The sequence below is a fragment of the Vulpes lagopus genome, chromosome 1 (assembly GCF_018345385.1).
Source record: "Vulpes lagopus strain Blue_001 chromosome 1, ASM1834538v1, whole genome shotgun sequence".
Lineage (NCBI taxonomy): Eukaryota > Metazoa > Chordata > Mammalia > Carnivora > Canidae > Vulpes > Vulpes lagopus.
The window spans coordinates 132,077,539-132,100,881 of NC_054824.1; the positions used below are offsets into that span (position 1 = coordinate 132,077,539).

Here is a 23,343-nt window from a genome sequence, read left to right on the forward strand (position 1 = left end):
CTACCGGTTAATAAGTTACAAACCTATTACTACAAAGGTTCATTAGCTTTCTAAGTTGTTAACAAGTGGAAAAAAGTTTCCTCAGGGACAATTTTTTAATGCAAGGAACTCAATGCCTACCTGCTTATCAACTGGGTTTTGAAAAATCAATGCTCACTTGTAATGAGGGTAGATACTGTTATAAATAAGCCTTATACATTTTTAGATAGAATCTAGCATATTGTGACCCAAACTGATTTTTTGACATGCTTATTACTAAATGTCAACCATTGTTCTAAGTGATCCATTTAATCTTCATAGGTAGAAACTACCATTATCCATGCATTACATACAATTAAACTAAAGCACAATTAACAACCACTGATTAAGAAACGTCTCCCAAAGTCAACAAATTAAGGAACAAAAAGGAACTCAAACCTAGACAGTCTGGGTTCAGAGTCCTCATTCTTAACCATTATACTGCCCTTTCATATCCTGGAATTATTAACAGGATGGGTATTTTGAGGAAATACGCTATCCAACTGCAGTTACATCAAAGAGAGGATCACCACAGTGACAGGATTGTCATGTCCATAAAACAAAATTCTACAAATAAACTGTGACTTGTATTAGGTAATCTAATTCTGCCATTAAAATATCTCTGAAATACCCAGTAGTGATGGCTGTCCTTTTCTCATGAATAACAGCATATGGGCCTTAAGACTAATTTTTTTAAACACAAAAAGGACCAATACTAGTAAAAGTAGCAACAACAGAGAAGACACAAGCAGAAACGACACAAGAAGAGGAGCTAGTCTAATCAGGAGTGATGACCAATATTCCAAGAAAGCAGAACCTGCTGATAATCATCAGTTTTGATTTTGGTGGGGAAGAGGTTGTCTAGGAGTTAACAGCATATAGACTAATTCTGTTTACAAAACAAAAATGAAGTCAGGAGAATTAATTTAAGTCAATGAGCTGTAAAAAAATCAAGTTAATTTTTTTATTCATTTAAATGAGGAAGTAGACTTAAATAAGCTATCTTTATTTTCATTTTCTGTGTGACCTTTCAGCCTCACTCCCATAGTAAAAATATTATCCAGTTACTAAAGAATCACACTATCTCAGGGTCATAAAGGTCAGATAATTCCATAATTGGTTATCTCATGGAACACTGTTACACAAGGTTTTAACAGGCAGACCATAAATCGGAGATTCTGGCTGTTTGGGAGCAAAAATTGTGGTTTGTGGTTTTTTTTTTTTTTGGCTTTTTTGTTTTGTGTATTTTTGTTTTTTGGCTACATCCCTCCTCCAACCCTTAATATACTCATGTCCACGGCAAAGCTCCAAGAGCAAAATCTTACTTATAACATTACTCAAAATCACTGAAATACGTTTTTGCTGAATACATTCTACCCACCCATCTCCCAGGGCTAGTAGTTTATATATATACAATACAAATAACAGACCCATCATTTCTCTTGTCCTCATCATTCAAACTCTTCTTCACTATGCCCAACAGCAAACTATTTATCCTTAACTTTGAAAGAGTTAATTTCACGGGATATAAACTTCTAGATTGGTGCAGTTTTTAATATTTTTCATTCTTCTTCCCTTCTTGAGTGTTTCTGGAAGAAACCCCTATAATTCTCATCCTATGTCTCTCTTGCCCTTACAGTTTCTTTCAAGGTTTTCTTTGGTGTACTGCAGTTTGAGTAAGATATGCTTAAGTGTAGATTGCAGGTTCTTGGGGGGATCCTGCCTAGTGTTTCTTCTTGGAATTTCCTAGATCGTTGATGTCAGTCATTAATTTTGAAAACTCCTGGTCAGTACTGCTTCAATTTTTCTCCATGTGTTCTAAGCACGTGTGTGACAACTTTCCAAATTATACCACAATTCTTAAATGTTCAATGTTGGTTGTTACCCCCCCCCCTTATTTTTTCTTTTTGCATTTCAGTTTGGAAGTTTATATTGACCTATTATCAAGCTAATAACTGTTCAGTCTATCGAGGTGACCATCAAAGGCACTCTTCACTGTCAGTGTTTATTTCTAGCATGGTATCTACTTTCCGTTAGAGTTATTAACATATTAACCAGTAACATTTTTCATCTGATAATTCCAAATATCATGTCCTACATGAGTCTGTTTTGTCTCTTCAGGATGTTTTTTGACTTCTGGCATTCCTTGTAATTTTTTAAAAAGTTGAACATGATTATTCGCTAACAGGAACTGAGGTAAGTAGATCTTTATTGTGAGGTTTTACCTTCATTTGGCCTGAGATGGGCTGTGTTTGCTGTAGATGTGGATGGGAGAGGCTGGAACTCTGTACTTTATTAAGTAGTTCTTTCACATTAGTCAGTGCTAACAGAATGGTCTTGGCACCTGTAACATATCCATTGGTCCTAGTTCTACCCACTTATCTAAACCCACCTCCCCTCTTCTGATAGTTTTCAAAGCATGTGAAGACACATAGCACATAAGTTATGCCTGTCCCCAAGTCTGGTCTCTGATATCCCTATTTCCTTCAAATGTCTTCCAAAGTATTGTTTCTATTTCCTTTGCATCCTAGCCCCTGCCTCTGAATACACTGTAGTTCATTCCTTTTTCTGATGTGGAATCCAGAGTCAAAAAAGAAACCCATCTGTGACTGAACTGGCAACCAATAAAACAATGTACTTGCCATATTCTGAACATTTAATGTAGCTTAACATTGTTTATGCCAGCTACATAAACATGCTAACTGCTACATGACCAATGCTTCCTCTTGTGAAGTGACGCAAGCCAGGTCCTGACCAAACTGATGCAGTGAGCTTAAGAGGAACTGACTGGAAGTTTTTAAGCAGAGAAACCAATGCAAGATTCCCACAGATCCCCCCATTCAATTTGCACTGGTTATGGAACAATGGTCATTAAAATGTGAACCATTATTATTCTCAAAGGTGGCCCTAATTTAACTGAAGTTGTAAGCAAATCTGTGTGCACGTTGCATTTTTCAAAGCTGTTGGCAGCTCAAAAAATGGTTATTAAGAATGTTCATGTTCTTATGGTATTCTATAATCTTTCTGATTTTCATAAACTTTAAAAAAAATTTATTTATTTATTCATGAGCGACACAGAGAGGCAGAGACATAGGTAGAGAGAGGGAGAAGCAGGCTCCATGCAGGGAGCCCAATGTGGGACTCAATCCCAGCACTTCGGGATCATGCCCTGAGCCAAAGGCAGACACTCAACCACTGAGCCACCCAGGCATCCCTCATAAACTTTTAAGTAAAAAATCCTAAACACACTTAGTTATATTCCAAGTCAAATGGTAACTAATATCTCATTAGGAATGAGAATACAAAACATATTACTACAGCATAATATTAGGTCTAGCATTGAGTAGGTCACCAAACTTAGCAAATTTACAGATAATGAGCTGCCTTATTATCTGTGCATTTTGTTATGTAAATTGTTTTTTTAAGAAAATATTTTGAGAGAGAGAGCAAGAGAGCGAGAGCATGAGCAGGGGGGTAGGGCAGAGGCTGAAGTAGACTTCCCGCTGAGCAGGGAGTCTAATGTGGGGCTCCACCCCAAAACCCCAAGATCATGACCCTAGCCGAAAGCAGATCCTCAACTCACTGAGCCATCCAGGTGCCCTGCAAATTATGTTTTAAAATGTATTGTTAAAATAAAATAAAAAAATAAAATAAAATGTATTATTTATTAATCCTAAAACCTTCCAAGAATTACTTCACATTGGAATCAGATGACTGGATCTTAGAAAGGTTCCAAGAACAGGTTTTGCTTTGAAGCAATTAACATTCTCTATAAACTGATCTAAACAGGAAAGATTTAGGAGATGCTTTACAAAGAATTCTTGCTTTAGGAAGTTTAGTCTGACAGAACTCTAGGAGACGGATGGTATGAATGATGCACAGTTCTCCATAAATTTTTCATTGACTCAACTATGTAAGAAACTTACATTTTACTTAAATTCAATGTTTGCAATGATATTAAAATTATCAAGATTTTTTTTTTTTTTTTTGAGAGAGGCAGAGACAGAGGGAGACACAAGCAGGCTCCATGCACAGAGCCCCATGCAGAATTTGATCCAGGTACTCCAGGATCATGCCCTGAGCTGAAGGCAGCTGCGCCCAACTGCTGAGCCACCCAGGCGTCCCTAAAATTACCAAGATTTAAGTTCTAACAATAAATCTTACTTCAAGGAGTGGATAAATTAGATGGCAGTTACCCGTAATACGACTCTCCTAATAAGTTACAACAGTGTAATGAAGGAATTGGACTTACAGGCAGTAACTTTTATTTACGAATAACTTAAATATTCATAATGGTACATATTTCTCCACAATTTTGTCACACCTAATTCTTCAAATAGGTCCACCAAGTATAACTTATTTAACCCAATGTGGATTAATTTTTTTTCTTAAAGTTCTATCCTATCTGAAATGAAGGAAATAAAAAATAAATGGTGGCCAGCAGCTATTAAGTATTAAGCTTAGAAAATCACTTGCACATACTTTTTAAAAAATGAAAATGAATATATATAACCACTTAAATACAAGAGTGGAACAAAATACATCAAAATATTAATAATAATTGCTTTCAGTGGTTGGTGTAAACTCCTGAAAGTTTCTGTATTTTTTCCAGTGTTTTCCAGATTTATTTAAGTAGGCTCCATACCCAACGTGGGACTTTAACTCACAACCCTGAGATTAAGAGCCACATACATGCTCTGCATACTGAGCCAGGCAAGCACCCTTATTTTTCAGATTTTCAATAATTAAACATGTATTATGATGGGACAGTGTCCTAGGAAAAAAAAGGCAAGAAAAAGTTTTAAGCTCTGTATGTTACTTTTATAAGTTGAATTAAACTACTTAGAAGTTCCCAAGTATGAGATAAAGACGGGAAAAAGAGCCCTGAATTTCAGAACTTGAATAGATCTTATAAATCATTAGATTTGATATCTACATTTTAAAGATGAGAAAAGAACAGGCTTGGTATTATACAATTTCAAGTTCACTTACTAAGTTCCAGAACCCTGGACTCTTAAGTTCTCAGTTCATTATTTAAGTCCATACTCTATATGCACTGAAGACTTAAGATATCCTAGTAGAATGTAAATTTCTACATTTGGTATGGCTATTAACTGGTTTTCAAAAAAACTTTCCATAACTGTTTACCATGATATTTCAATCTATGATCTTTAAAAGGTAAAAGGAAATATATCAAGATGTCATCAGGAGCTGAGTGGCTTTAATGTATTCAGTGTAATAGAATTTTCAAATTTCCTTGTAATATATTAATATTCCTGGGCTCCGATGTTCTTAGTCATAAAACATGTTATCAATAGTTATCTACTTCATAGAGTTACAAATAAAAATAGGATCAATACTTACTACAGTACCTTGGCACAGAGTAAACGCTATTAGTTATTTTATGATAAAGTTTTCAATTTTAAATTCTCTCTCCTACAGTCAAGTTTAAGTGCATATCAAGTAACACATAGGGGCTTAAAAATATTAATTGCAGGGGTGCCTGGACAGCTCAGTTGGTTAAGCATCCAACTCACATCAACCAGTAGGGTTTCGGGTTAGGTACAAAGACAATGGTAATTTTTCAATCACAGAATTTATGGAAACATAATCCTTTACGCACTATTGGTTGAATAATTCAGAGGATATGAAAATAAGTACTAGAGGCTTCAAGAGCAGAGCTTCTTGATGAATGTGTTTGTTTGTTTGTTTTTTTTTGCATTACAAGGCTTGAACAAAGGGCACTGGTGCTCACTGATTAGTCAAAAAGGGAAAATAGTAAGGGATTGCAGACAGAATGTAATCTAGCACACAGAGCCCAAACTGACAACCCAAGCAAACTCACTAGTACCGATCATTCAGATGATCCACTCCTCCCTGCAGATGATAACTTCTAAGACAGGTAGTGAGTTGAGAAAAAAGGGCCACCTGGTATAAATGCATGATACCAGCCACTGGATGGGAACACAACACTAGATTCCGGCAGGCATAAAGCAAGCTATACTGTTTGTCGTATATTCCTTTGTCCCAGTTTTCCTTCTGTCCTTCATCTTTTTTTCCTCTTCTGCTTTTGTTGCCCTGCCTCATCGTGTGTTCTACTGTCAAAGGAAACTCTTACACCATTATCATTTAGAATTGTAATGTGAAATTTTCAGTTCTGCATTACTTACAAGGCATCTCCAACTTTCACACAAAATTAATTTTGTTTGAAACGTATATACAACAATATGCCTAACATACACATGTATATACAAAATATACAGATAATTCAGAACAGCTTTGACACCAAATTCAGGTTTCACACTATAGTTAACAAACGGGTCAAAGCTACCCCATGATGCTACAGTCATTTCAGTTCTGTACAGCAGTCTGTGAACTTATGTGGGTACTAATATTTGTGATAAGAATGTTAAAAAAGACATGCTACAGGTGGCAATATTTAGGTACACTCAGATACTCCCTGGACTTCAGCTGGTTGGCTGTATGTTCCATATTAAAGGAAAATGAAAATAGAATTTTATAATTCTAAATTGGGATTCAGCGTAAAAAAAATACCAGGGGTCCAAACACAAAAGGAATTTCACGAATCCAAAGAGAAGGATATTGCTTCTTTACATGAAAAGACAAGAGAAGATAGCAAATTGTAGCACACCTTTTGCTTTATAGACTGAAGGAAAGTTGATGGGACTATGGTCAAAATCAACATTGCAGTTTAGTCCAAGGCACTAAAAACTAAATCCTTCTTCCAATTTGAACATTAGCTCTTCCTACTAAATGTTATTCCTATTTAGTCACGAGAATATTATTTAAAATTGCATCTTTTAAATAATTCATCTATGTCCTTACTAATTTTACATCTCAAGTAACACATAGGGACTTAAAAATCCTAATTGCAGGGGTACCTGGACAGCTCAGTTGGTTAAGCATCCAACTCCAGTCATTATCTCAAGGTCACAGGATCAAGAGATCCAGCCCTGTCAGGCTCTGCACTGAGCATAGTCTGCTTAGGATTCTCTCTTACTCTCCCACTGCCTCCCTATCCCCTGATTACACTCAAAACAACAGCAACAACAAACCAAAAACCTTAAAAAAATATTGATTTTTAAGAAATTTACCTGGGGGGGCAGCCCGGGTGGCTTAGCGGTTTAGTGCTGCCTTCCACCCAGGGCCTGATCCTGGAGATCCGGATCGAGTCCCACATCAGGCTCCCTGCATGGAGCCTGCTTCTCCCTCTGCCTGTGTCTCTGCCTCTCTCTCATAAATAAATAATAAAAAATCTTTTTTTAAAAAAAAAAAAGGAAAGAAATTTGCCTGGGGAGAACATTATATATTACATAATTTTTTTGCTAAAATGTCCTAAAATCTATTTTTATTCACATTTTTAGGAATGCATTATGTGCAAAGACAACACTGACTATATTAAGTTCAAACTTCATCAGCAGGTCTACTTTTTCACAATCTCACAAAGTAGCTAACTTATCCCACTGTTTCACTCTTATGCTCTCATTTTATAGCCATTCTAACTATAAAGCTATTGCTTATATTGTTTCCTAACTTGCCTAGAATTCCCAAATACTCCTTTGTCAATCACCATGTAAAAATACAGAGCTTTTTGTAACATGGCTGCAAGGACCCTGTTATCTTTTGATGGATACTAATTAGGGGTGGGCTGTGATCTCCAGGTGTTTAGGCATTTTCAGTACATCACCGTGCTGCGTTTTCCATTATTTCCTAGGAGAAATTTCTTCCCGCTGCACCTACTGCCTTATGTATTGGCTTTCTGAAAATGCTCGGTGGTTCCAGTGATATTATCATCTTTACATATCTATAGATTATGTAACCTGCTTGGGTTGTCAGTAAAGTGGACAAATTCCAACATGGATTATAGTGATTGGTTTTTTGAATATAGATGATCCTCATCACTTTTGGGCCTCACCAGCCAAAAGAGACACTGCTCTTTTCCTTTGTTGCAAGCTCCCATACAGATACCAATTCCTCACCATTGCAATCTGGTCCAAGAAAGGATACGCATCAGAATTTGACCTCCCTGATTGTTTCCATTCTGGAGTACACTAGTTCCAATCTCCTGCTTCCAGGTGTTCCATGTGGGATGTAGAACACTTGCATAAATGTTCCCACTTTTAGGGAGAGTAAATGCCAGGATGTGGTTCTTCTCTTCAATTCAATTCCTGTCAGTACCTATCTTCTAATAATACTGTTCACTAGGACAGGCTCAGGTGGTTAAAAGCCTGTCTTTGGCTCAGGTCATGATTCCAGGGCTCTGGGATTGAGCCCCACATTGGGCTCTGTGCTCAGGGGGGAGCCTACTTCTCTGTCTGCCCTTTCCCTCTGCTCCTGATCTATCACTGTGTCTCTCTCAAATAAATAAAATCTTAAAAAAAAAAATACTGCCATTGGGAAGCACCCATCATTTCTTATCAGAGCAGAGCTATGTCATGTAATATATAAAGTATAACTTCATTTCTTGTATATCGATATCTTTTAAGCAACCTTGACCAATCATTATGAACAGAATTTTCTGTGACAGTGAAAATGGTGTGTATCTATACTACCCAACAAAGTGGATAAATTTTAATTAACTTAAATAGCACAAGTGGCTACTGTCCATCTACTGACATACTGCATGCAGTTCTGTATCTCTCTCCATTTCATCTCAACCTCTCCATTTTATCTGGCTTTCCATTTTATTTCTCTGCTCTCACTTATTCTATTTTTATTATATATATATCACCTTGTTTTGTATTTATATAATAGATATGTAACATAATATGTAAGGTATCTATATATACATCTATTAGTTATATGATAAAGACAGTCTATACTAAGTTTTATACATGTATTCTAACATCTTAAAATAGAAGTCAAGGGTTGTCTACCTAAGCAACTATCCTTTTATCTACAGAATAGAATTAAAATCTAAATCATCAAGGAAATAATGTGACACTTTATTTGAATCCAAATCTCTCAACATAATCAATTACACTTCAGAACACTGGGGTGAAATGCAGAAAACACCCTAGACCAACTTGATTTCTGAGACAATTACTTTCGTGAGGAGCTAAAAGGGTGAACATGAGCAAACACTATACTTAACTTTAAAGAGGCAGATTCCAGAAGAAACAGACAAGTAGGTCTGATACAGGTAAGTCAGAATCTCAAAAAATTATTAAACACATTGTTTAAAAAGAATTTAGGAATCTAGGCACAATCCTTGAGATGCTAATAATGTAACTAGCAATATAAACACTTCATTTTTTTAGAAGACCATAGAAGCTAGATATAAGCTATCTAGAAAACCTCCAAGTTTTCTTATCTCGGGCTAGAACTTCTGAAGTAGTTAGTTACTATACACTGGGCAGGTTTAAGTACTCAATTCATCTAAATCTCATAATAACCATATAAAGCAGATATAATTATTATTCCTAGTTTACAAACAAGGAAACTAATGTACAAAGAGATCAAATGTTTTGCCTAATGCCACTGAGCTAGTTAAGTGGTAAAGCCAGAATTTAAACTCAGATAATCCAGTTCTAGAGTTCTCACTCTTCATCCTTCACAAAGCTAATGTGCTTCTCGAACTGTTCACTAATCTAAGACCAAAGTCAACTAAGGAAAGTTTCTAACCACAGACCTGTTCTGGCCTTATCTCTTCAACACATAAAAGCATTTTATCTAGAACTCAGAATATATCCTTAAGAAATCTGAAAAGAAAGCAAGCAAAGAAAGCCAAAATAAGAAATGAGAAAAGTCAAGTTTTCAAGAAATTCTAAGGGCTGAAATATTGACTCAATAAGATAATAAAGATAAACATATTTTAAAAGTTAAGTTTGTAAGAATCTGATGAACAACTCACAGAATGGCTGGTGTTAAAAAAAAAAAGAGGTCTGAAGTAGTCCCAATATTAACATGATAAAAAAATGCCAACACTCCATTGTTAAAAATTTGTACACTCCATAAAAAACAAACACACATACACACTTCAGAGCCTAAGGAGTAAAGCTTATAAACAGCAGAAATAAATGCCATAAAAGTATTTATGCTAAAGTAAAAATTTTATTTACTGGACCTTAAATATTCTTTATTAAAAAAATAAAAAACATAAAGACACATTACAGATCTTACTATAGTTATACTGTTTACTGAAATGATCCTTAGATCCTTTCTCGGAGCCCATTACTTTCATCAGACATACACTTTTAAATATTTACTTACATAATTCCTCAACTCATGGATTAGGAAAAGTAATCTAAAAGCAGGCAGAGCAAATGCGTTAAGCACTCATTGCAGTAAGTAAAATGATAACCAACAACAAAAATCCCACATTAAAGTTTGTAAAAAATTAGCACCTAATTAAACAGTATTTTACATTTACATTAAACAGGTCCAAACATTCTCAGTAAGACTGTATCAAACTCTTGGAGGCATGACTATTCTAGTAGTTATGGACATTTACAATACTGATTTTCGTGTGGGTCACTTTAACAAGACAACCCACACCTATTGGGAGTCTCAACAACACGAAGATCTAGGCACCACAATAACCAAACTGGTACTGGATGGTGTGGCTGCTGTGCTGGCAAAAAGAGGCAAAGTTCTAGTCAGGTCTGGGCTGACTTGACAAACTCACAAAACTCTGGCACTACCATCTCCTTTGATTTCCTTCTGACTTGCCCCAGAATTGTAGAATCTGTGAATTGTCCCAGTAAAGTTATAATAAATCCTTTTCGACGGATAAAGTCCATTTTATGAATCCCATAAAAATGTGGGAAAACAATCTCAACTCCTATCAGACAAGCATGCTATAAGGATGAATACAACAAAAACAGCAACAACAAAAACTCAAGGAAAATATTAAAGGAAAATTATAGAAGTGAGGAAAAATGAGGAAAGATAAATATGAAGATTCAGAAGATTCAATATAACAGGAATCTACGGAAAAACTGAAGAATCAAAAAAAAAGGCAACTTAGATCTTTGCAATTAAAGGGAACATTAAATATCAAACAAGAAAAATTTTTAAGAGTTTATTCATGAGAGAAAGAGAGAGAGAGAGAGAGAGAGAGAGAGAGGGAGAGGGAGAGGGAGAGAGAGAGAGAGGCAGAGACGCAGAGAGAGAGACACAGGCAGAGGGAGAAGCAGGCTCCATGCAGGGAGCCTGATATGGGACTCAATCCCGGGTCTCCAGGATCAGGCCCTGGGCTGAAGGCAGCACTAAACCACTGAGCCACCCGGGCTGCCCCAAATATCAAGCAAAATTAACAAAAGACTAATATCCTACATGTGTGTTAGGCAAAGCGAGCGTTAAATGTGCAAGAGAAAGGAAAAATATAGTAACTGGGCAAAAGAGAAAAAGAGAAGAATGACTCAATAACTCTATATTCAGCCAACCAGTCATTCATGGGTGAGTAAAAAGGAAAGTCATTCTCAGACATGCAAGGACTTGCACTATTTTTGTCACTCTTCATGATTTTTATACCTGTTTGACAGTTGACTGAAATAGCTATTCATGTAAAATTTTTAATGACAAATACATGAAAAATAGTATGAAACAATAAAAAAATAAAAATATTCTTTATAAAAGAATAAAAGAAAAAAGCCTATAAACAAAATTGGACTAGAAGAAGGAAAGGAAGAGAGGGGAAAACTAAGGGGCTATTATCTCGAATCATGCATTTTCAATAAAAGAAATAAAGCCTATAAAAGAAAAAAGCCTATAAACAAAATTGGACTAGAAGAAGGAAAGGAAGAGAGGGGAAAACTAAGGGGCTATTATCTCGAATCATGCATTTTCAATATCAACAGTAGATTCTGGTTTTTATCTTCCATTCTGGATTTTTAGTATTTTCCATTTTCTCCAATGCAGAAGTATGTGTGGACACATATACAAACACATAAATATATGTATATATTTGATCAAATATGTTTGTGAAAATTTTAAAGAAGTACATATGTTGCTAGCACTTTTCCAGAAAATGGAAAAGACTGCTCTCAAAACAGTGTGTACCCTTTTACATCAGAAACATTCAAGCAGAGGCTATCTTTTGAGAAATATTCTAGAATAACATCTAGGACAATCCAGCACTGGTAGATTCATATCTTCAAACTTTTTCTCCCAGAAACAAATTTCTTCAACCTTAGTCTATATATGTCATCCCTTTATTGCAACAAAAAAACAAAACAGCCCAATTAAAAATGAATTAAGTATACGAATAGACATTTCTTCAAGATAATAAAGCAAATCCATTAGGATGGCTACCATCAACAAAAAGAAATATTTTTTTGTTGTTAAAGAAGTGAAGAAAAAACTCCGTGCATTGCTGTAAGAATAAAAAATGGTGCAGCTGTTATCAGTGATATGCTATGGTACAAGCAGTTTCTCAAAATATTGAAAACAGAAATGCCATGTGATCCAACAATTCCACTTTTGGGTATAAACCCAAGACTTGAAAGCAAGGACTCTAAAGAGATATTTGCTAAGAAGCCATGTTCGTAGCAGCATTATTCACAACAGCCAAAAAGTGGAAACAACCTAAGTGTCCATCAACAGATGCATGAGAAAACAAAATATGGTATATACATACCATGGAATATTATTCAGCCTTAAAAAGGAAATTCTGCACATGCTACAACACTAATAAACCCAGAGGACATTATGATGAGTGAAGTAAGTCAGTAACAAAAAGACAGTGTATGATTCCACTTAAATTAGGTTCCTAGTCAAATTCAGAGACAGAAAGAATGGTGGGTGTCAGGGTTGGGGACAGTGGGGAATGGGGGAATTGGTTAATGGGTAGAGTTTCAACTTGCAAGATGAAAGAGATCTGAAGATAGGCTGCACAGCAATGATAATGTTTTTAACATTCCTGAAGTGTACACTTAAAAATGCTTAAGATGGTCAATTTTATGTAATGTGTATTTTACAATATTTTAAAATATGAAAGCAAAAACTATACATCATTTTAATGGCTCCCAGAATTTCCTCTACAAGTTAGTTACTTGTATTTTTTAAAGATTTTGAGAGAGTGCACACATGCATGTGCACCCACAGAAAGGGGGAGGGGCAGAGAGAGCAGACTCCCCACAAAGCAGGGATCCTGAGGCAGAGTTGATTCCAGGACCGTGGGATGATGACCTCAGCTGAAGGCAATGGCTTAACTAAACTGGGCCACCCAGGTACCCCTAACTAGCTACTTTTAGGGCATTATGCAATTTAGATGACTTGGTAAAAGGAAAAGAGCAGAAAAAAATCATTATGTAAAATAAGGGGTTCTGATACTTATTATCACTATCTTCACACAGATTGTGTCATATGAATTTACATCAACAAAATGCAATTGAGACATCTCCACTTTCACCTCCTCTTGTCACCAGATAGGATATCATTTTGTTTTCCTAAATTGTAGCAGATTGAGCATGAAAATCACTTGATCTCGCTGCTTTATTTTCCCCCCTACATCTAGGAATTTATGAAAAAATTACCATAAATAAGCAAAGATTTAGCTAAAAGGTAATTCAAAACAATGTTTTTCAATAGCAAGAAACTGGAAAAAACTGCTAAATAAAAGAAATATTTCATTTTAGATCAGAGTATTAAGAAAATGTTCCTGTAAATGAGTAAAAAATATGTAAAATAGCATGCACTATATGATTCCATCTTCCAAATCTTGTCAATATTTAAGAGGTAATGAGATTAGAGGTGCTATCTGTGTTCTTATGGTTTCTAAACTATGCAAAACACTTATTACTTTTACAATTAGAAAAACTTTGGTGGCAACTGGTCAATATTTTAAGAAAGCAAAAAAAAAAGGAATTTTGAAATAGTTCACTCATTATATGTCAGGTATCTCAATAAAGCTGGAAAAAATAAAGAGACTTCACTGCACAAACAAAAAAAAGTTTAAATTTGACCTACCTAAAACCAAAATCATCCTTCCCACCAAAACTACAAGATAGTTCCCTATTTTAATATTCTTTTAGCCAATGCCAGAATCATTTGCTCCAAGGTTTTCAAAATTTCTTTATCATGGATTCCTTCTACCTCTCTACCCTCAGATCCAATTTACAAATTCTTATGATTCAACTGTTCCCTATACCTATTCTCCCTTTATTTTCTCACTGCTATCACCAACTATGGTTCAGGCCTTCAATACCCATACTATAAAGCTTTCTAGTTAAACCCTGCCTGGTCTCCTTATTGCAAATTTCTCCCAGGCTTGCAAACATTGCCAATGCTACCATTCTTCTCCATCCTCGGCACTGTTCTAACAATCAGTTCAATTTGGAATCTACTTTTCAATCTCACCTCACTTCTATTAATTCTCAAATGCTACAGTAAAAATAGTAGAAGTTAACAGTTACTGAGCACTTACTTTGCTTCAGGCAGGGTGCTAATTGCTTTGTGCCCGTAAATTCTTTAATCACAAAGCCCCTCTAGAAGGGTATTACTATTATCAGCTCTATTTGAATGAGCGAGCAAGGAAAAGGCAGTTACTGTTTAAATTCCTTTCTTTGTAAAAATAAAGAACACTGGCTTTAAAGATTCTGATTTCATTTGTGGCTTCAGTTCTTCCACCAGGTAGCACTGTGACTCTTGTGTTTCTTCACTGCAGAGTGCTGTTCACTTGTTATTTATACTTTCTAACATATTGTTAACATGTTATTCTACTGAAGGAAAAACAGGGCAAACGGGTAAAATAATTTTTGATTTAACTACAAAATAAATCACCATTTAAAATATAAATATTTATATACTTCTTGCAAATTACATTTGTACTGGTATTCACTCATTCATCATTTGAATCATTTACTCATTCAACAAAAAAACTTAATGCCTATCAGGAGAAAAGCACTACTCCAAGAGCTTAGGATATGGCAATAAACAAAACAAAGTTCTTCCTCTCATGGAGCTCACATTTTAATGGCAGGTACAGATGATAGCTAAATACATATACAAAGTTTTAAATTTTCAAATAATGATATGTACCGTGAAGGAAAAATAACAAATAAAAAGCCAAAAAGAAAATGACAGTGGGGTGGCTTGGGTGGCTCAGCCGGTTTAGCACCGCCTTCAGCCCAGGGCATGATCCTGGAGACCTGGGATGGAGTCCCACATGGGGCTCCCTGCATGGAGCTTGCTTCTCCCTCTGCCTGTGTCTCTGCCTCTCTCTCTCATGAATAAATAAAATCTTTAAAAAAAAGAAAAAAGAAAATGACAGTGTAACATAATAGGTAGGAAGAGGGCAGAAGGGGTAGGTGGAACCAAATGAAAGGGATACTTGAAGGACTCTGAAGAGATGACACAGGAACATAAATCTAAATTTAAAAAGGCACCAGCTAAGTAAAGATCTAGTGGAGAGAGCATTCCAGCTACCTTGTTAGCAAAGCAGAAACCCTTATGTGAGAAATGTTTCACCTGTACAAGCTTTTAGAGTAAAATGGATGCTGCTTAGATAGTCCCAAGATAAAGCTAAATGGAGACTCATGACTAGGGATCTCATAGTCCATATACAGAGTTTCAAGTAAGATCTAAAAGTGTAATGGGAAGCACTGTAGAGTTTTAAACAAGGGTATGATGAGATCTGACTTCTTCAAAGATAAACCAGGCTGCAGTTGCATTGGCTTTAAGAGAAAAAACAGGAAGATCAGTTGTTAACAATCTAGGCAATGTTGGACCAACCCCTTAGACAAGGGTAGTTTCACAGAAGTTACAAAACACATATACTAGTTCTATTTAACAAGACATAATGGGCTTCCATTTTTATAATAAATTGAGCTCGTATTTATCTCCACTCACTCCCCAAATGGCACTAAAATAGTAAAACAATTTATAAAGGTGGAAACCCAAAGGAATGGAGAAGAGGGAATCGAAGTACACAGCTGTCAAGACACTTGTGAAAGATGGAAAAAACTGGAACAAGAAATAATGATCGAAAGTGATATAATTTATCCTGAGGAACTTTGGAGAGGCTCAGGACTTTGAAGTACCAAGCTCCTTGAAATACAATAGTAAGTCTTAAGATTGACAATAAAGATCACCTGAAAATCCCTACATCAGTCTGTTACAACTCTTATCCCACAGAGCAAAAGATAGGAGAAACCAAGCTGAAGATCTGCATTTGAAAATCCAAATCAGATAAAAGGCACCGTTCTGAAAACAGATGCCCTATGTTATCTACCCAGCAAACGGATGCATTTTTTTCTAGAGAAAATGACTGACCCAAAGAGAAGACCATCAAAGACAATGATCTAGTATAACCTTACTGAAAAGTTAGATTGATAACATGTATCAAGTCCTTAAAATGAATCAGCAATTTCACCTTTAGGAATTTATCATAAAAAAAGATATACAGGAATCAAGAATATACTACAAGGGATGTTCACTCCAATACTGTTTATAGTAATATCCAAGCAACTGAAACACTTACACTGTCAAAGAACATGTAGCTGTTAACTTACAATACAGCTGTTCATTAAAAAGGAAAACAGTGGCATAGAAGTTGCACATATATTATATGAAAACAACAGTATGCAAAATACAAGGTGCCAAAACACAGGGCTAATAAGTCTTTTGCTCAAGAAGCTTTTTTCCTATGATGAAAATAGATTACTTGCATAATCAAAAAAAGTGATTAAGATTATGGTTCTTGAAAAATAATCACAAAAATTTTACACTTAATATTTAGATCTCAAAAAATAATATAAGAAACCATTGAGTAATTAGTATGTCTGCTTTTTAAAAAAATTCATAGGGACGCCTGGGTGGCTCCGGGGTTGAGCATCTGCCTTTGGCCCAGGGCGTGATTCTGGAGTCCTGGGATCGACTCACATCAGGCTCTCTGTGTGGAGCCTGTTTCTCCCTCTGCTTATGCCTCTGCTCCCCTCTCTCTCTGTGTATCTCTCATGAGTAAATAAATAAAATCTAAAAATAAAAAAGTTCATATAGCTCCATCTTATCAAATTTCTAAATTTAAATCAGTATGATTTCAACGAAAAAAAGTAAAATGTAAGAAATAAGTGAACTACAGATGAAAGCATACATTAGCAGTTCTCCATATTCTTACTACTATACCCTTAATAATATATGAAACTTGATAAATAACCATCAAAAAGCTACATGCAGGTAACATCTTCAGTAAGGTTTTTAAATTTGTACTTTCAGTGCTATTTAAAATATTCTTCTTTCTTTTTTTTTTTTTTATATTCTTCTTTCCTATAGTAAGAGGAGACATTAGAAACATCTAATCAAAAAAAAAAAAAAAAAAAAAGAAACATCTAATCATTAAATGTCCCAGACAAAACAAAATTTATCTTAAGCATTTAAATAATGAAAACTGAACTTTCTGGAAAACAAAGTCTTATGAAAGTAAACTTTTGAAAATCCTGGAAAATATGGTCTAGCAGATAGAGGGGAGGGACAACAAAAGTAAAACCATGCATTCAGAAATGGAGAAGGCCATTAAATTAAGAAATCTCTATTTAGGAAAGTGCCATTTGAAATATTTAGTATGAAAGCAAATATGTATAAAATAAGTGGAAGAAAGTAAAAACTCACATAAATAATTATTTAAAATTGTAGACACAAACGATACCAAAAATTATACAAATAAAATTCTACTGCAAAATTAAAGGTGAGTAAAGATAAATGGGCCAGCAGAATAAAAAAGGGACTACATTCTCATATATACATATATAGGAATTAAGTATAACCAAAAATAGCATTTCACAACATAATAAAAGACAGTCAATAACTGATTGATCATTAATTGATACATGACAAGGGACATTTACTTACTATCACTTTCAATTAGATCCCTAGGTCATACCATAAATTAAAAAATCCTAATGAAAAAAATTACTAGAAAAAAAATCTCCAGGAAAAGAGCATAGTATGTTTATACTTATGAATTGAGAATACTATCTTAACTATAACCCAGAATATATAAAAGACAAGACAAACATTAACACACAAACTTAGAACCAAATAGAAAAGTAGTCAAAGGAAATAGGGAATTGGCAACAAAAAAGGCTAATAAGTATTTTATTTATTTTTATTAAGTTTTGCTAGTATTTTTAAAAGATGACCAATCTGAGTGAATAAAAAAATAATTTTTAAACTAACAGATATGCAAAAATTTTAAAGATCAATGATATTCAGTGTGGGCTAAAGGAAAGGGTAAAGGAAAAGATGAACTCATATTGCATGGTGTTTTAAAAGATAGAACATCTATACTTGAACCTAATGTAACACTATGCATCAATTATACTCATAAAGAACAAAAAAAATACAAATTTAATTAAAATTTAAAAAATAAAAAGGCAGAACCTTTTGGTGGACTTGAATACCCTGTCAACACTTAAACATACATTCGCTTGGACCCAGATATTCTATTCTGATTCTGACAATCAATCCTGCATATATACTTGCAAAACTGTATGAGTCTGCATCACTGGGATGTTCTCTGCAGCGCTACCTATAATGTACAAAACTAATAAAAGCAACTTAGTGGTTGCAATCTGACACAATGAGAAAAGGGACAGACTTAAATAAACTAAACAAACAACATTCATACAATGAATACTATGCCCTCAATTTTAAAATAAGCTAAATTTGAATATACTGATGTAAGACTGCAAAAGATAAACACAGTCCTCTGACAGTTTTCCCATCCTGACTTACAGAACTTTGAACTATAATTTAAGAGCCATAAATTGTGATTTCCAATCTTCTATGTAAATCTATTTCATAGACTAGACAATCAATTTTCCATGGAATCCTAGCAATTTAAAACAGATCAGTGACATAAAAACGGATTTTATAAAAGTATATTTCCTTATACCAGCTGTATCATGAAAAAAGTATCCAAAATCGAGCATCAAAGAAATTCTTATTAAATATGAAAGAATTGCTGATCTCTGTATTTTCCCCTCTCCAAAAACATCAAACTAAATTAAAATGTCATTTTAAGTACCCTATCCATGAATGCCTTCCAAAAATAAACTAAGTGAACAAGAGTTTATTAAATAATTTCAACTTCTGAATGGTGAAATAGGATTTCTATAGCAATCTGTGACATGTCATTTTGTAAACATTAGATTGTCAAATATTTTAAGTTATCTGCCTAATAACCAGCTATGTTTGTCACAAGTTCCAAAAATAATGATTCATAATTTGCAAAATTAAAAAAAAACCACTTCATGTTTTCATTCATTACAAATGCTTTAACAGCAACCTCTTTAAAAAATATATGAAATAGACAATTCCTGAATGGATACTTTACATTTATGTTCAATTTAAAGAAAAAAAAAAAATGAAAACCAAAAAAAGGACTCATCAATACCTGGTCAATGACAGTTGGTATTCAAAGATGCAGATAACTGAAAAAGCTTATATGGTAAATATAAATCTTGATCTTTCAGTCTCAACTTCAAAATGATGCCATCTACTCAATACAAAAATGTCTACCTCAAATCATTTCCATAATCTGACAAAGGAATCACTTAGTTCTAAATGATAACAAAGAGTTCTGTGGAATGACTTCCTAATTTATTGGAAATCTAAATTTTTATTACTTGTAAACTAATGTTCGGTATAATTTAGGTGGTCTCTTTTTAATATAATATCCAGTGACACTGAAAAACAAAAAAGTGCCTAGAACACTTTAAGACAGTGATTACCTCTGAGGAGGGAGGAAACAGAAAGAGCTGAAGAGAGATTTTTTAGCTTTTGCTGTGATCTTAAATCTCTTTATGTAAAACCTGGAAGCAAATGTGCCTTTTGGAGAAAGAGTTCCTGGGTTCTTAACAACTCACTACCTCTTTGTGACCTTAGGCAAGTTACTTAATTTTCCTGGGCCTCCGTTTCTTTACCTGTAAAATGGGGATCATTCTTCCTACTATATAGGATTAAATGAGTTGAGAGATGTGAAGTGCTTTCAATAGTACCTGACACATGGTAAATGTTATTGCTATTATTATCATCAGCCTCATCACCTATAACCATCTAGCTGAAAGAAGTGGGAAAAGAAGAAGTGGAGGGTGACATCTGATCTATTTCTATACTTAATTACATTTCAAACATAAATTCTATTTTTTGTAACCAGTGATTAAATAATCAAGCAAAACAGTTTCAGTCTTCAATTCTCAAAAACAGGAGACAATACAGGCTTTGGAGTTTGATATTTATTTTTAGCAGGAAGAATATGCTAATGATGATGACATCGTTAGAAGATACGCCCATGTCCAATACCTGCAACAGAAGCTCAATAGAAGTTAAAGAAACCATACCAAAAGACTGAGGACAAAAATTGCATAACATTACTTACCCTTAACTCTGCTAACAATAAAACAAGTAACAGTATGTTTAAGACTGAAGTTGCATCACAAGATCAAAAACTGGCCAAGTTAAATAACATATGTTATCGTCTTAAAATTTTTTACCTTCTCCTTTCTATGTACAATGGCGATACTTTTCTAAATGCAGGGTATGGTGCCAACAACTATGCTCTATATTGAAAAGGGGTAATGTTAAATTAAAAGCTGAGAATTTGGGGTGGGAGAGCTCTTGATCAAAAAGCTGGTCTCACAGATAGAAATGATGATCCTCTTTGGCAAAGACTACTAAAACAAGAACTAAACACGAATAAAAGCAACTCTAAATAGAGGCAGTATCATACCTACAAATTTATAGAAAACGGTTTAATAAAGGGATCCAGACAAATGAGAAATTCTCGTACATATACATATGGAATAAAAATTGCTATAGCAATAAACAATTTTAAACAAAAACTAGTCAAAAAAGATTCTGGCTCATCCACCCCTGACAACAACTACTCTGCTCAAAGGAAATCGGAAAATTTTTCTCTTTTTCACCCCTGCACCTCCAGATTCATCAACAGTTATCAATCACCACTTAACTTAAAGGAGTGATGACTTTCTTCTCCCTAAGGGTGTGTGTGAGCCAGAAGTGAGGTGTGGGAATATATTAAGCATCAGAATCAGGGATGGAACAAAAGACTAACTTGAAGACTAACTTCTTGAACAGAACTGATGAACTGTTCAGGGACAGAGAGAGGGGGAATAGCATCCCATAAGTTCAATGCCAAAAAACTTTTTTTCTTAATTGTATACCTAAAAGTACATACGTGTACTCAGAACAGGAATTCAATAAATCCAACCATAATTTCCTGTAGCTGACACCAGACTTTATTCTACTATTTTCCCATTAGTTCTGTTCTTGACAATAGAGTTTAAACTTTTTGGATGAATTAATATTACTGGAATTTCACATGAGTAGTTTTATAAAGCAAGCAATTTTCATAACACCAAATTTCTAAGTTTAATTAGGCTGATTTGCTTCAAGCAGAAAGAAGCCCATTCTTGCAAGGAGTAGCTTACCTGCGCCATTGTCTAAAAAGGTCTATGTCCAAAAAAGTGCAAAATGTGTGGGAACATAGTATTTTGAAATTCCTACCAAAAAATAAATTAAACAAATAAGCACTAAAGAAGGAAAAGGTTACGCACTTCCAATTTATGCTCTTTCTCTGCAAGGGCTTCCTTTTGACAACGAAGAAAATCTGCTAACATTCGAGTGAGTTGCTTCCTATCATCTATTTCAGCCGCCAATCTGCCATTGTAATCTGCCAGCAACATACAAGCATCCTCTACCATTTTAGAAAGCCTTTCTCCAGATTCTTTATCTAAGAAAAGCACAGAATAATAACATTATTACACAACAAAAACAATGCCATATGCCGTTCCCTCACCCTGACTTCCAAAAAAGTTCCAGATCATATTTTCTTTTCTTACCTGTTATCTTATCTAGTAGGGATACTTCTTGGACTTCAACAGGTAAAGATGCTATTCTTTGATGAACTGCTGCATCACCTGAAGCTGCATTCTCTAGATCTTGTAATGCTCTAACAAGATCTAGAGTCTAAAAAGTTACACAACTTTAGAACCATAATAAATGAAGCTTAAACAAATAGAAAAGACTTATAATTTATTTCATATTTTTCACTCCCTATGGGCTATACATCTGTGCAAAGTTTTAAGTATAAACTACTTTTGAGTTAGTCCATTTCTTTTAAGAAATATTAAGACAAAGAAGTTACACTATATTAAGTATTAGAAATATATAAACTGGAAACTAAAATAAGACATGGCCCTCAGCCTTGAGGAAGTCATACTCCAGTGGCAGAGACAGATAGTGTAAAAATAATTATCAGACTCTGAAAGTGACTCGCTTGATTTATATGCCAAATACATACAATGGCAAAAGGGAAATCAGGCTATAATTTCAACCTAGACAATAAAGTTTTATACAACATATTCATTTTATTATCATTATACATGAGCAGAATCTTTTAATACTAAATTGGATATTTGGGAAGGGGGATACAAAGCATGTTCTACTACAACAAAGAGTCTCACAGATTCTATTTCTACATGATGTAATTAAAGCACAAGAACAGTGTAGTTCTGGAATATGTTCAAATAGGGCATCTCCAACTATCCTATAGTTTGTTAATAAGATTATTAAAATATCACAAAATTCCATGTCTGATGACTAATACTTGCATAACACTTAACCAATATAAAAATTATTTTATCATTAGAATATTTTACTTGCATTGTTTTTATATCAGATATAATTAGGATGGGATGGCAAGCCTTTGCTGATAACTTCACAATTCATAATGTCTATAAATTTATTTCAAAGAAAAATGAATACATTTTCTTTTTACTGGACTCCATTTCCATCCCACCTCCTTCTTTCTATCATTAATCCCAAATTAATAGTTTTATAACACCAAAATCCTCAAGTCGGTAAAAAATGCATATCTGTAACTCTATCTGTACTAAATTTTGTTAAAATTAGTAAACACTACATGGAATATATCTTATTTAAAGTAAGATAGTGAGTGGTCATGTTAAGATGGTATCCTAAAGCTTGAATTTATGACTGTTCTAATACCCACACTGGTTTTACAGTTATCATTAAGTTATTATAAAACAAGAGTATGAAATGTAAAATATGCTGAAAGACACATCACTTCAATTAATTATGTATTTTTTGTTTATGAAATAAATATTTCCCAAGCTAACAGAGTAAATGTTAGGGAGATCAAATGGGCAGTTTAGATCTTCATCCACTTTGGATGACATGGCCTTAAATAACTGATTCATTGACAAAAGGATGTCCTTTCTCACTATATTCTGTGAGTGTAATCATCCTTCTAAAAGAACAGAAAAGATTTTAACAATTGTGGGCCAGAATACATTTTTACTAGTTACAGTGTTAAGTAGT

The 23,343-nt window shown here is 34.4% G+C and overlaps 1 protein-coding gene across 1 annotated transcript in view; it reads right to left on the bottom strand.

The window, feature by feature from the left end:
• Positions 1-23,343, bottom strand: part of RPRD1A (regulation of nuclear pre-mRNA domain containing 1A) — a 78,856-nt gene that overhangs the window by 16,061 nt on the left and 39,452 nt on the right. Inside the window, exons 3-5 of the mRNA XM_041749280.1 lie at positions 23,215-23,272; positions 21,843-21,969; positions 21,558-21,733 (exon numbers count right to left, since the gene is read on the bottom strand). Coding sequence (XP_041605214.1) covers positions 21,558-21,733; positions 21,843-21,969; positions 23,215-23,272 — 361 coding nt within the window. The remainder of the gene's footprint in view (positions 1-21,557; positions 21,734-21,842; positions 21,970-23,214; positions 23,273-23,343) is intronic.